Source organism: Dama dama, chromosome 19, assembly GCF_033118175.1.
Source record: "Dama dama isolate Ldn47 chromosome 19, ASM3311817v1, whole genome shotgun sequence".
Lineage (NCBI taxonomy): Eukaryota > Metazoa > Chordata > Mammalia > Artiodactyla > Cervidae > Dama > Dama dama.
The window spans coordinates 66,051,020-66,063,707 of record NC_083699.1 but is presented as its reverse complement, the minus strand read 5'-3'; the positions used below and the strand labels follow the sequence as shown (position 1 = coordinate 66,063,707).

General features: G+C 57.7%; 1 protein-coding gene across 4 annotated transcripts in view; it reads right to left on the bottom strand.

The window, feature by feature from the left end:
- Positions 1 to 8,080: 8,080 nt before the first annotated feature.
- Positions 8,081 to 12,688, bottom strand: part of COLQ (collagen like tail subunit of asymmetric acetylcholinesterase) — a 62,178-nt gene continuing 57,570 nt past the window's right edge. For 2 of the 4 annotated variants that reach the window (XM_061167959.1, XM_061167956.1), the window contains exons 16-17: positions 11,176 to 11,278; positions 8,081 to 9,474 (exon numbers count right to left, since the gene is read on the bottom strand). In XM_061167959.1, the coding sequence (XP_061023942.1) occupies positions 9,405 to 9,474; positions 11,176 to 11,278 (173 nt within the window). In that variant the 3' untranslated portion in view covers positions 8,081 to 9,404. The remainder of the gene's footprint in view (positions 9,475 to 11,175; positions 11,279 to 12,688) is intronic. The other 2 variants (XM_061167958.1, XM_061167955.1) reach the window with 1 other exon arrangement.

The following is a 12,688-nucleotide window of genomic DNA, read 5'->3' as shown; positions in this document are numbered from 1 at the left end:
TACATGTCTCGCGTTTTCTTTTTTTATTAGAAATCGATCTAGGAGTCAATGAAAAATGTAGAGTTCTTTTAAGAATCATTTGTGCTTAAGACTAATTATTTAAATTGATTCCCTTTTTCATTTGTTGTTTCTCATCGTTAGGATTTACACTTCCGTTTTAAAATACATGAAGATCAGAACTGAAGGATGGCTGTAGCAAGCCGCGTGGCGTCTGAGGCCGTACTGGGTCTGAGAACCCTAGGGGCGTTAAACTGATTCCCTAGACGTGTCTCCTAGTCATTTTAGCTCACCTGGACCGCCATGCTACACAGAGGGCCTACATACACCCCTCACCCCCAGTCGACACAGTCTGGATGTGATCCCACTGCCTCCTTGCGTCCCTCAGCTGGGCTGCGGCAGCACCCGCACCTGTCTGGGGGTCTCGATGCCCCTGACAACTCCTAGGCTGGAAGTGACCATGTTCCTTTTCAATTCGCTGGTGTCTTCAATCTGTTGGGCGCTCGGTAGATTTGGGCTGAATACAGTTACACACTCAGGGAACAAGGCTGGGAATCCTTGGCCGCTTACCCTGCAGGTGTCCCCCACGCCTTCAGGTAGACACGGGAGACGAGCCCGGACTCCGGAAGCAGCGGTGCGGGGCCGTCACCTAAGGGAGTCTGATCCTCAGTGAACTGTTCCTGTTACAGCAGTAGTAACAAACCATCCCAAAGCCGGATGCTTAAGATAGTGAGTGTTTATTTTGCAGTTTAGACCATATCTGGCTGGATGGTTCTGGTTTTGACTCCTTCCTGTGCCTGGGGTCTGACAGGTTTGGCCGATCTGGGGTGACCTCAGCCCACGCAGCGCAGGCCGCTCAGGTCAGCTCCATATCCCGTCGTCCAGTGGCCGGGCCTGGGCACGTGGCCACGGCAGGGGCAGGGGTGCTGGACGTCACGACTGCTGACACCTCATTGGGCAAAGGAGGTCACAGGGCCGAGTTCAGGATCGAGGGCACAGTGGGTACAGACATTAAAGCAGCCCACAGGAGGAAAGGCGAACTTCACCGGGTCCCGGGAGCGGTGGCAGTTATCGGGCAGTTACTGCCGTCGTTCTCCTCCCTCTGTGGGCTGTGTGTCTCCAGCTGGGCTGGGAACCTTGGGCCACAGGATCGCCAAGGCCACTCGGGGCTCTGGCTTTTTTCCTGGCCGGATGGGTGGAGGAGAAGCCGGAGGAGCTGACAGATCTGAATTGATCCCTGCGGAGGGCGCCAAGTGCAGGCCGCAGGCTCCCTCAGGGCCCCGTCCATTCACTGCGTGCGGTTTGCTAACCTACCCTTTGCAACCCAGAGCGCCGCAAGTAACAAATTGACCCAAAAGTTTGTGGCTTAAAAAGATCACCGTTTCATGTGATGGAATCTTTTAGTTAAGAATTAGGACAGAGCTGGGCTGGGCAATTCTGCTTCCTGTGGCTTCAACTGATGTCAGTCGGCAGATGGACAGGCCCAGCTTCTCTCCTGTGTCTGGCCCGTGGCAGGGTTGGCTGGAAGCAGGCTTCTTTGGGGCCATACCTGGCCTCTCTAGCGAGGCAGGCTCAGGAAGTGTGTCGTCTTAACGCTGGCTGCTTCCCCTAGGACGCGTGTTCTGAGAATCTGTGTGGTCTCTCATGACCTGGCCCTGAAGGCACTCCGCCACTGTTCTATCGGTCAGAGCCGTCAAAGGCTCACCGAGATTCAAGAGGAAGGGGCACAGACGTGTCCCCCTTCAATGAATGAAAGAGCCACCCACTTGGGGGTCCCCAGCTGTCTTCCCTGTGTTTGTGGCCTTGTCTGCTTTGGGCTCCAGAATCACTGCAGATAGTGACGGCAGCCATGAAATTAAAAGATGCTTACTCCTTGGAAGGAAAGTTATCACCAACCTAGACAGCATATTATGGAGAAGGAAATGGCAGCCCACTCCAGTATTCTTGTCTGGAGAATCCCAGGGACAGAGGAGCCTGGTGGGCTGCCATCTATGGGGTCGCACAGAATTGGACACAGCTGAAGTGACTTAGCAGCAGCAGCAGACAGCATATTAAAAAGCAGAGACATTACCAACAAAGGTCCGTCTAGTCAAGGCTATGGTTTTTCCAGTGGTCATGTATGGATGTGAGAGTTGGACTATAAAGAAAGCTGAGTGCCGAAAAGTTGATGCTTTTGAACTGTGGTGTTGGAGAAGACTCTTGAGAGTCCCTTGGACTGCAAGGAGATCCAACCAGTCCATCCTAAAGCAGATTAGTCCTAGGTGTTCTTTGGAAGGACTGATGTTGAAGCTGAAACTCCAATACTTTGGCCACTTCATGGGAAGAGCTGACTCATTGGAAAAGACCCTGATGCTGGGAAAGATTGAAGGCAGGAGGAGAAGGGGATGACAGAGGATGAGATGGTTGGATGGCATCACCGACTCAATGGACATGAGTCTGAGTAAACTCCGGGAGTTGGTGATGGACAGGGAGGCCTGGCATGCTATAGTCCATGGGGTCGCAAAGAGTCGAACACAACTGAGCGACTTAACTGAACTGACCTGAACTTCTGTGGTGGTTCTCAGGTGAGACATCTACCCAGGGCAGGCTCCTAGGTCCCCCGTCCAGCAGCATCAGCACCCCCTGGGACCTTGTTAGAGGCCCGAATTCTCACACCCCAGACCTGCTGGGTCAGAATGACCAGCCCTTCAGCTCATTCTGACGAACCCTAAATCTTGAGAACCACCGCCCCAGGACTTAGCTCCCTTGGTGAGCCTCGGTGATGACCCGTGACCACAGTGACCGCCGGGAACTTCCCCTCTAGGTGTTGGACGAAGGTGACTAGGGCTGGGGCACCCGTGGAGGGTGGTATGTACTGTTTACAGGTTAGAACACTGAAGATGAAATTCATCATGGCCCTTGAATTGACCAGGGGCAGAATTTCATGGTGGTGTGGGCTCCTTTCCCTTTCTGTGAGGGGACTGGGCCAGGCGGGGAAGAGAGGCAGGGGAAATGGGTGGTTTGGTAAGGTTCTTAGAGGCTTGTCTAAAAGTCAGCTGCCTGGGGCCGAAAGGAACTCAGGTGAGCCCCCCAGAGAGAAAGCCCCTCTTATAAAGGCAGTGTGCATCCTTTTCCTCTGTTTCTTGGAGGGGTTGGGTGTTGGATGAAGTGACAGGTATGTATGTGTGCTTAATCACTCAGTCTTGTCTGACTCTGCGACCCCGTGGACTGTAGCCTGCCAGGCTCCTCTGTCCATGGGATCCTCCAGGCAAGAATACTGGAGTGGGTTGCCATGTCCTCCCTCCTCCAAGAGATCTTCCCAACCCAGAGATCGAACCCAGGTCTTGCACATTGCAGGGAGATTCTTTGCTGCCTGAGCCACCAGGAAAGCCCAACTCCTCACTCCTGCGTGATGTATAGTGCACCCCCCCACAGCCCCCGCCACCAGGAGATGCCGGTGGGGGACCAGCCCACACCCTGGAGCCTCTGCGTCCATGGTGGTAACTGGGCTGCTGTAAGTCTCCTTGGTGAGTCGCCAAGGTCCTCGAGCTGGGCACTAATTGTTATCCCACAGAGGGAAGATCTGAGTTTCCTTGAAAGTTTAAATCGGTTCCCTCCGTTCTAGGGGAGGGCTGGGGTGGACAACCCAAGTAAAGCAGTCATGGGGGTTGGCTCATTAATTGTAACGGAGTGTGGAGAGTTAAGCAGTTTGGCCCATGTGTGCCCTGCACACGGCTCTCAGTGATGGATGACAGGTGTGTCTGCCCCAAGACGCTCAGAAGTTTCATCCTGCCCGCTTCCCAAGCCCTGGCTCCACTGTCCTCGCTACCAAGTTTCCTGCAGAGACTGCTTACCAATATGTTACTCCAACAACTTTGCAAAGTAGACACAGGAGTCCTGGGGCCAAACCCCATCCCCACACTTCCTTAGTGATGATGGGAGCGCCTGGACTGGCCTAGGGAATCCTAGCCAGGGGTGGATCCTTGGGGGTCAGCTGAACAGAGCTTGGCCTCCATTACTGGTGAAAGAGTAAGCCAGTTCAGACTGGGAAAGCGCAAGTCAGCCCCGTGCCCCGTTCGCAGACAGCAGGCCCAACCACAGGTAACTGCAGAGTTAGCAGGAAGCAATCTGTCCCCAGGTCACTGCGGCTCTGAAGGGTCATCATCACGCCTTTCTCGCCTCTGGCCTTCTTTCCAGTGACATCCCCAGCCTCGCCTTGTCACTCCTGCCACCTGCGCAGAAATCACCGCGGAACTTTGAGACTAAAATCATGGGCTGTCAAAACTTTGCAGTCTGTAAGCCTGTCAGTAAGTCAGGAAGCTTATTATACAGAGTGAAGTAAGGCAGAAAGAGAAAGACCAGTACTGTCTATTAATGCATATATACGGAATTTAGAAAGATGGTACTGACTATCCTACATGTAAGGCAGCAAAGGAGACACAGATGTAAAGAATAGACTTTTGGACTCAGTGGGAGAAGGCGAGTGTGGGATGATTCGAGAGAATAGCATTAAAACATGTACATTACCATATGTGAAACAGATGACCAGGGCAAGTTTGATGCATGAAGCAGGACATGCAAAGCCAGTGCTCTGGGACAACCCAGAGAGATGGGGTGGGGAGGGAGGTGGGAGGGGGGTTCAGGATGGGGGGACACATACCTGCGGCTGACTCTTGCTGATGTATGGCAAAAACCATCACAATATTGCAAAGGAATTATTCTCCAATTAGAATAAGTTAATTTTAAAATGAATTAAAAAAAAGGAATGTCCCATTCTTGCCTGGAAGACCTGAGTTGTGTGCACCCCTTCAGCAGAGAAGCAGTTTCAATTTCCACCCTAGATGCAGCGCTTCTAAGAGAGGTTTTCAGGAACAACATGCCGAGTTTTTCGTAACTTTATAGTTTTCCACCATTCGAATCAGGACCCAGGCCTACCTGACAGTCCAGGCTCGATGTCGATGCCTTTGCTTTGCACTGTCCAAGCCGGCTTCATTTACATTCTGTTTATCTACCCCCCCCCCCCCATCCTCTCATTATCTTGTTTTTCCTGATTTGATGAGAGGCCCCATTGTTCCTGGGGTGTTTGATCTCCTACAACAAGTGAGTAAACCTTGTTGCTCTACCGGTCCCTCCTTGGGATGTTTATTGGGTAAGCTGTGTGCAGCAGAATTTGAGAACCACTGAAGATCCCCTGGAGAAGGAAATGGCAACCCACTCCAGTATCCTTGCCTGGAAAATCTCATGGACAGAGGAGCCTGGTGGGCTGCAGTCCGTGGGGCTGCAAAGAGTCGGGCATGACTGAGCGACTAACATGCATGCATGCTCTTTCAATGCTTTGCAGCACAGGCTGTAGTCCAGACTGCTGTCAAAAATGAGCTCATAACCAGCATCAAAGAGGGAAGAATAACTTGGGTCCCCAAAGACAGGATTGATTCAGCCTAAGTCACTAAACAATGACAGAAGAAATTCAACAAGTTCGTAACAGTTTCTAGAAGTCCAAAAGTATAAGCATGTTATCTCTGAAATGCAGCACAACGCTGAATAAGGTACAATTATTCCCAGTACGTGGGCTTCCCAGGTGGCTCAGTGATAAAGAATCTGCTTGCAATTCAGTAGATGCAGGTTCAATACCTGAGTCAGGGTGGTCGCCTGGAGAAGGAGATGGAAGTCACTCCAGGGTTTTTCCCTGGGAAATCCTATAGGCAGAAGAGCCTGGCGGGCTACAGTCCCCTGGGGCCACAGAGAGCTGGACACGACTTAGCAACGAAACAACAATTCCCAGATGAGAACTGAGACTCAGATGAGAAAGCAGAGACTCAGAGACGTTAGGCAAATTAGGATAGTTAAAGAGTGCGTTGGTGACAGCCAGGGTTCAAATCCAGATTTGTGCATCTAAGTCCTCTGGGTTTTTTCACGAGCTACACCACATCTTTCATGACCGGTCTCACCCTCAGAGAGCCAACCTTTCCAAGTAGACCCATCAGAACCAAGCCAGAGCCTTCTGGAGAGAGTGCCGCCAAGTGTTCACCCCAAGTGGCTCAGCACCCATTCCTGCTGAAAGAAAAAGCAAATCTGGAGAGATGGCCCCTGTAAGGGACCTGTGTCCTCAGCCCCCAGTGGCTCCATTCCTGCTCCCCGATACCCAGTCCAGCAGCCACCCCCTCCCCGCACAGCCTGTGTGCTTCTAGAGAATTCCCAGGGTGTGGGCTAAGGGTAATCTTAAAACCTTTGCCATCCTGCATTCAGGAACCCAACTATGATCTGATCAGCAGGCAGCTTTTTTTTCTGATAATAGGAATTGGTTCAAGAATGGGCGTGTCAACAAGACTCAGGTCAACAAGACTCAAGGCAAGATTTTTCCGGGGACTCCTGGGGGAAAAAAATAAAAGTTCTTGAGAGCCACTGGAATAGACGTTCTGTCTTCCTGTGGACATTGCAAGGTGCAGATGTCAGCCTGAAGCTGGAGCGGTCAGCTTTTGGCCACCCTAAGGCTCACATGGACAGGAGAGGTGCAAAGAGCTGAGAGGATAGATCAAGCAAAGAGTTGGAGCAGGAGCCTTGATTGAACCTTGCCTGATCTCCAATCCACTCCCAGAACTTGCATCGGTGATCTGAGCCAATAAATTCTACCCTACGGTTTATATCAAAGTTGGATTTTCTGCTATTTGCCAGCAAAAGCATCTGGACTGACCCAGCCTCCCTTGGTGATCGTATTCTGAAGGCCCTGCCATTCTCAACCACCTCCGCCTGACAGCTGAGAGTAGCTAAAATCCATCACCCATCTGAGAACTGGCCCTGAAACACCCGAGGGCAGAGTCCACCCCCAGAAATAAGCAGGTGGAGCTGGAGGGGAAAGTCAGCCTCTGTCTCACGTCTCTCAGGGAAGGAAACCGAGGCTGTGGGAAGTGATGGACCAGGCGTGAATCAGGCACAGGGGTCTCCCAGCTCAGCGCCCTCCCAGCCCTGCTGCCCCAGTTCAGCTCCTTGCACGAGCAGCAGACGACGCCGGGGGGTGTTCCTGCGGCGGCCGGGGGCCCCCTGCCCCTGGGGGAAGCGGTCCCCTAACACCGCGGAGCTGGCATTCATGGGGGCCCAGGGCCCACCTTCCCTGAGCTTTCATCTTCCCATTTCAGAGCCCTGAAGGGGTAGGACGACTCTACGGATGGTCTTAACACCTGTGACCTTGAATCCTCTCCTGAGCCTTTCAGAACTCTCCCTAGAAACATCAGAGCTGGAGGCAGGCACCCCCCCCCCCCCATACTGTGCAGTCCCGGATCTGGAGCGTAGATGGGGGCTCCCACACAAAAGGAGTACCTACATGAAGATCAGACACAAACTTAAGTAGGTTCTGCTTACCCGACGAATACCACTTCATAAAGACCTAGAACTGTTAGATTCCTCACAGTGTCCCACGGCCCCACAAGGAGAGCAGTCACCAGCCCTGCCCCGGCCAGTCTCACCCCGGCCAGTCTCACCCCAGGATGTGTGCCCACGTGGAGACCGAGCCTGCCTGTCCCAGCTCTACTGACGACCCCTGCAGACAGCCTGTCCCTGGCCACCCCCCCCCCCAACCCCATCCCACGCTGACAGGTGTATGCGAGCCACACTCAGGAGGACAAGCGTGCAGAGAGGGCCATGCGGCCCTGGAAAGGGGCTCGGGACCACTCAGGTGGGGAGCGGGCTGTCCTGGTACCTGTGCAAGTGTTACCATGGCCTTGGTAGGCTCACAGCCAGAGGAAAGCCAGAACAGTGCCCTCCGAGGACTGGGAGCCAGGACGTGGCCCGCCCTGGCCAGCTCCGAGGGCAGTGTTGGACCTGCATTCTTTCCTACCGGAGATGGTAAAACCAGGCTGGGGGCAGGGCTGGCTGAGCAAGACTGGGCTGGGTTGGGCATGGTGACCTTGGACATGAGTTTCCTTTCTTGGACATCGGTTGTCCTTGGGGGGGGGGGGGGGCGGGGAGCAGAACTGCTTCTCATTCTAGAACCCTCTGTGGAGTCTGAGAAGCAGACTTGATTTCAGAGCCCTCATTCAATCCAGGAGTTCTAGGACAGCAGCCCAAACCCCCAGGGAAGAGAGAGCCACAGCTGGGAAGTACAGGGCCTTTTATTTCTTGGTTTCACATCCGAAGATGCCGGGATGAAGGCAGTGGCTTCACATGGGGACAGACATGGGCCATGGACTATCAATCAGCCCAGGACTTGCAATTGAGGCAGAAGGACCCAGACTGACCAACGCGACCACCTCCAGGGACACCACCCCCGGGTCCAGCCTGCCCACGACAGGCCAGCAGCACTACGCCAAGCGCCCAGGACGCGGGCAGGCTGAACAGTCTGTACACACCGGCGGGAGGATCCAACCATCTGGGAGCAAACAGGTCCATGAGGTCTGCCGTGGGGGAAGTCGTGTCTCCCAACAACAGCTAAGCCCCACTCAGGGGAAACGACGGTGGAAGGCAGCTCAGGGACGCGCAGGACTAGCGATCCTGTAGAAACGGGGCTCAGGCGCGCGCACACGAGGACAAAGGCACGCGCCCCGCAGACCGCGAGGGAGGTCCCAGGGCTCCCGGAGCGGCGCCGGGACAGACAGACACCGGCGGGGCCCAGAGCTCGAAGTCGGTGGCGCGGCCCGGACGGGAAAGCCCGACGGCGCGGCTGCTGGCGCACCAGGGATGCGCCAGCATCCCTGAATGAGGGATGGACACGGGGACGTTCACAGGATGGAGGCCGCGCGCGCAGAGCCAGGGGAGGTCAGGACGGCGCCCGGGACGGAAGCTCTGAGAGCCGCCCCTTCGGAAACGTCGAGAAGGCCGATGCGCTGCGCTCATCCGCGCTGCTGCAGAACGCGGGTGGGCCGCCGACCCAGTACTTATTCACATTTGGGGCGCTTGCCTGGGGAACCGCCTCCGCTTGAGGCCGTGGCCAGCTCGGGGGGATCTCTCGGCGGGCCAAGATCTGGGGCCCCCTCCAGAGAACAGGCCCGTCTCCCCACCCGGTGGTTCCCAGGCCCCGGGAGACCCCCGCCAGCGGCCGGGGAGTTGCCTGCGTTTCCAGAGGTCAGAGCGGCGGAGAGGCTGCTCCCCGGACACCCACCGCGGAAGGGAGCAAACAGTTTGTGTTCGCCTAACAGTGCGGAGCCAAGTCTGCGACATCGGGAAGGCAAAGCGCCCTGGGGACGTGTATCTACGTTCGGCCGTAGGGTCGCGCTGGGCGCGGGGCGGAGGCCCGGGGCGAAGACAGGGCGCGGGGGTCCTCGGTTCCTCCAGTCGGACCGCGTTACAAGCTTGTCTTAGCAGCAAGAGTTTCTCCTTGTTTCTGTGGCACGAAGGTGGTGGACACTGGACCAGAATGGGGTGAGGTCAGTCAGTCTGCCGAGGGCGGAAAAGCTGCTACCGGCGCCGAGGGGGCCGCTGCCTCCTCCCGGGGGCCCTCAGGTGAAGTAGCGGCAGGGCGTGGAGTCGATGAAGCAGTACGGGGTGCAGCGCAGGTCTCCGTACGACCTGGGGGAAGACACGGGGCAGTGGGCAGGAGCCCGGGACACAGCCACGTCCTGGGACTCCGGTGCAACCTCGGCAAACGGCTGCTCCCCTGGCCAGCTGCCTAAAGGCCCAGGGCTCCAGGGAGGTGAGGGGCCGGGGGGCAGCCGGGTCCAGGCCTCTGGGGCTTTCTTCCTTGAGCACAGCCGAGGGGTCTGGGGGGACAGGCTTGGTGGGTAGCCTTGCCCTGGACGCAGCCTCTCGGAGACAACCGCCCCCTCCTCCAGCGCCACCCTTAGACCACACAGTACTATTTCTGACTGTCTAGTGTGGCGGCCACTGGCCACAGATCTTGAAACAAAGTTAGTGCACCGAAGAATTGGATTCTTAACTTGATTTAAATAGCTTACCTATGTAGCTGTTTAAATCCTACACCTACCAAGTTGCAGAGCACGGCCTACACATACACAAGCCCCAGGGATAATTCTGAGACTCTGTCTTAACCTCACACCTATTTTCGCAAGCATGCCCCAAGGCTTCTTGGGATTAAGAGAGTAACCGCAGAGAGCCAGGGTAAGTCCTGGGCTCCACGCACTCTGTGCCCCAGGTCTGATTACCCACACTCAAGGGTCTCCACAGGCCATCAACCAGCTCAGACCCTCCGCCAACTCTCTGGCCGGGCCTGGCAGGAGCCTCCCTACTTCAGAGAAGGGCAGTGACAGCAGACGCGCAAGAGAAGGGCGACGCACACAGAGGCCGCCAGGTCTTGGCCCAGCTTGCAGTGCTTGGAATAGGGGTGACGACAAGTCTGAGCTCTTCCCCTTGGTTGGATTTGTTGGTGTGCATTTGAGGGTGGGCACCAGGAGACCCTCCTCCTTGGAGAAGAGAGGCGGGCCTGGGGTCTGTCTCCCAGCCCTGCCCAGGGCCTGGGTCCAAGCCCACACAGGAGGGTGGCTGGAGGGAATAAGGGCTGGAGAGGCGGATCCCTGAAGGCCCAGCCGTCCACTCTGGGGCCACGGGAGAGGCAGGCCGGGGCCTGGGGAGCAGCCGCCTCCCCAGGTCTCCCAGAAGCCCCTAAGCCCTGGTCCGGTGAGGTCTGGGGTTGGGGGCGCCATTCTGCTTGAACAGCTCAGGAGACTCCCCTCGCGGCACAGAGGCCTCCCCTGGGCCCGGGAGATGTCCTCATGGAGGCCAGGTCACCGGCATGCTTATCCTGAGCCACACGGATGCCCACCGAGGGGGCCTCAGACACAACTGCCGGGGTGCTGGCAGGAACACTACGTTCCTGGGCTTCTCTTGGAGGAGCCGAGGTCAGCAAAGTGAGGTACTAACGCTGGCGGGGCCTCCACGGTGCCCGCAGGCCGCCTGCCCCCCTCCCGGGCCCCGCTCCACGGGCGGGCCCGCTCCTCGGGAGACCAGGCCGGTCCCGGGAGAAGCGGGGGACAGAGCTGCTGAGCCCGAGCCACGCGGGGCTCAGAGGTGGTGCCCCACGCCCGCCCAGGACCCAGGTGGGGCTGGGTCACACAGCTGCGCTGACACAGCCCCCCGACGTGAGCTGGGGCTGCGTGACGTGAGGCTGCGTGTGACGTGAGCCGGGGCTGCGTGCGTCGTGCGTCACCGTTCCCCGGTGTCCACAAAGCCCCGGCACAAAGAGCTGCTCAGGAACGTATTTGTGAAGGAAAGCGGGGAGCCGGGGAGCGGTCAAGCCCGCAAGGCGGTCCCTACCCGGGGAGATAGGTCTCACAGGTCAGGTGGCCGAAGTCCACGCCGTCGCAGTCCTCCACGCCCCGGTGCCGGTGGCCGTCTCCGCAGTAGGCCCGGCGGCAGCCTGCGGGAACACAGCCCTGAGGGGAGGGGAGGGGACGGCCCGGCAGGACTGCGTGACCGGACGGGCCCTCCTCTCTCGCGCGGCCTTCCACAAGGGTCCAGACCCAACCCCACGGAAGGTGGGCGCTGGGCCCGGTCCAGGCCCGCCGCGCGTCAGCCGAGAGCCCACCCCGGCCTTGGTGTCCTTGTCCCAGCCTGGGGCCTGGACAGCACCCCCCCCCCGCCCCCCATCGCGGGACCACTGCTGGTTCCCGCACGGCAAGGGTCGGGAGACCGCGGGCCCCGGGCTCAGTGACGGCCTGGGGCGGGAGGCGCTCTGGTGTCTGCAGGGAGCCTCCAGGCGACCCTGTGTTCCCATAGGAGCCAGACCGTCTTCCACCGTCTTCCACTGTTCTCGCCGGAGGGGAGAGGGGCCGGGAGTATGAACTCTCGTCTTTACAGCTTGCCGAAAAACTAAACTGGAGTCGCTCAGTCGTGTCCGGCTCTTTGCGACCCGGTGAACTGTAGCCCACCAGGCTTCTCCGTCCGTGGGATTTCCCAGGCAAAAGTCCTGGAGTGGATTGCCACTTCCTCCTCCAGGGGAATCTTCCCAGCCCAGGGATCGAACCCGGGTCTCCCACATTGCAGGCAGACACTTTACTGTCTGAGCCAATAGGGGCTTGAGACCCTTAGGCAGTCCTTCCTGCTGTGTCACCTACACGAGGGGCCGGGGGCCTGCGGGCAGAGCCGGCCTCTCAGAAATCGAGGCCCGGAACCGTCAGGGGAAGAGCAGCTTCCCGGGAGAAGCAGCCGCTTCAGCCTCTGAGCTCCTGGCTGGTGAGGGACCCGCGCTGGGCACCCATGCGTCCCCGGCCTTGACCCGGAGCCCGGCTCTTCCCCGCAGGGCCTGAGAAGCCATGCAGGGAAGGGGCGTCCGGCCCCAACGGCACCCAGACCGTCCCTGTGACGTTGGCTCACGGGATCTCAAGGCTTCCGCCGTCCATGCCCATCACACCTAGTTTTCAGGGACGCCCTCAGTCACCCCACTCACCCTGTAGCCGCCCCTCTGAGACGGGGTGACTCAGTGGAGACCAGGTGACTCGGTGGCTCTGAGCGCCGCCTCCGAACTCCACCTGACTCTGAAGCTCATGCTGCCCACCTCACCTCCTGCTTTCGTCCCTTGACTTTTAAAAGAAGAGGGAAAAGGGACGCTCTGGTGCTAGGACGCCTGCCTGTCCCATCACGTCCGTGAGCCTGAGGGCCGCTTGGCCGCCCCGTCCCCTAGCGCTCAGCTCTGAGGACTCCGTCTGCTGAGAGCGAGCCCGATTCAGAGCCTCGGCTTCTCCCATCGGCCTCTCAGTCCTCCTGTACCACCTTTCTCTTTCGATCAGAGTGTGGGTTTTGCCAAGAAGTAGGATTCAGGAGAAAAGGG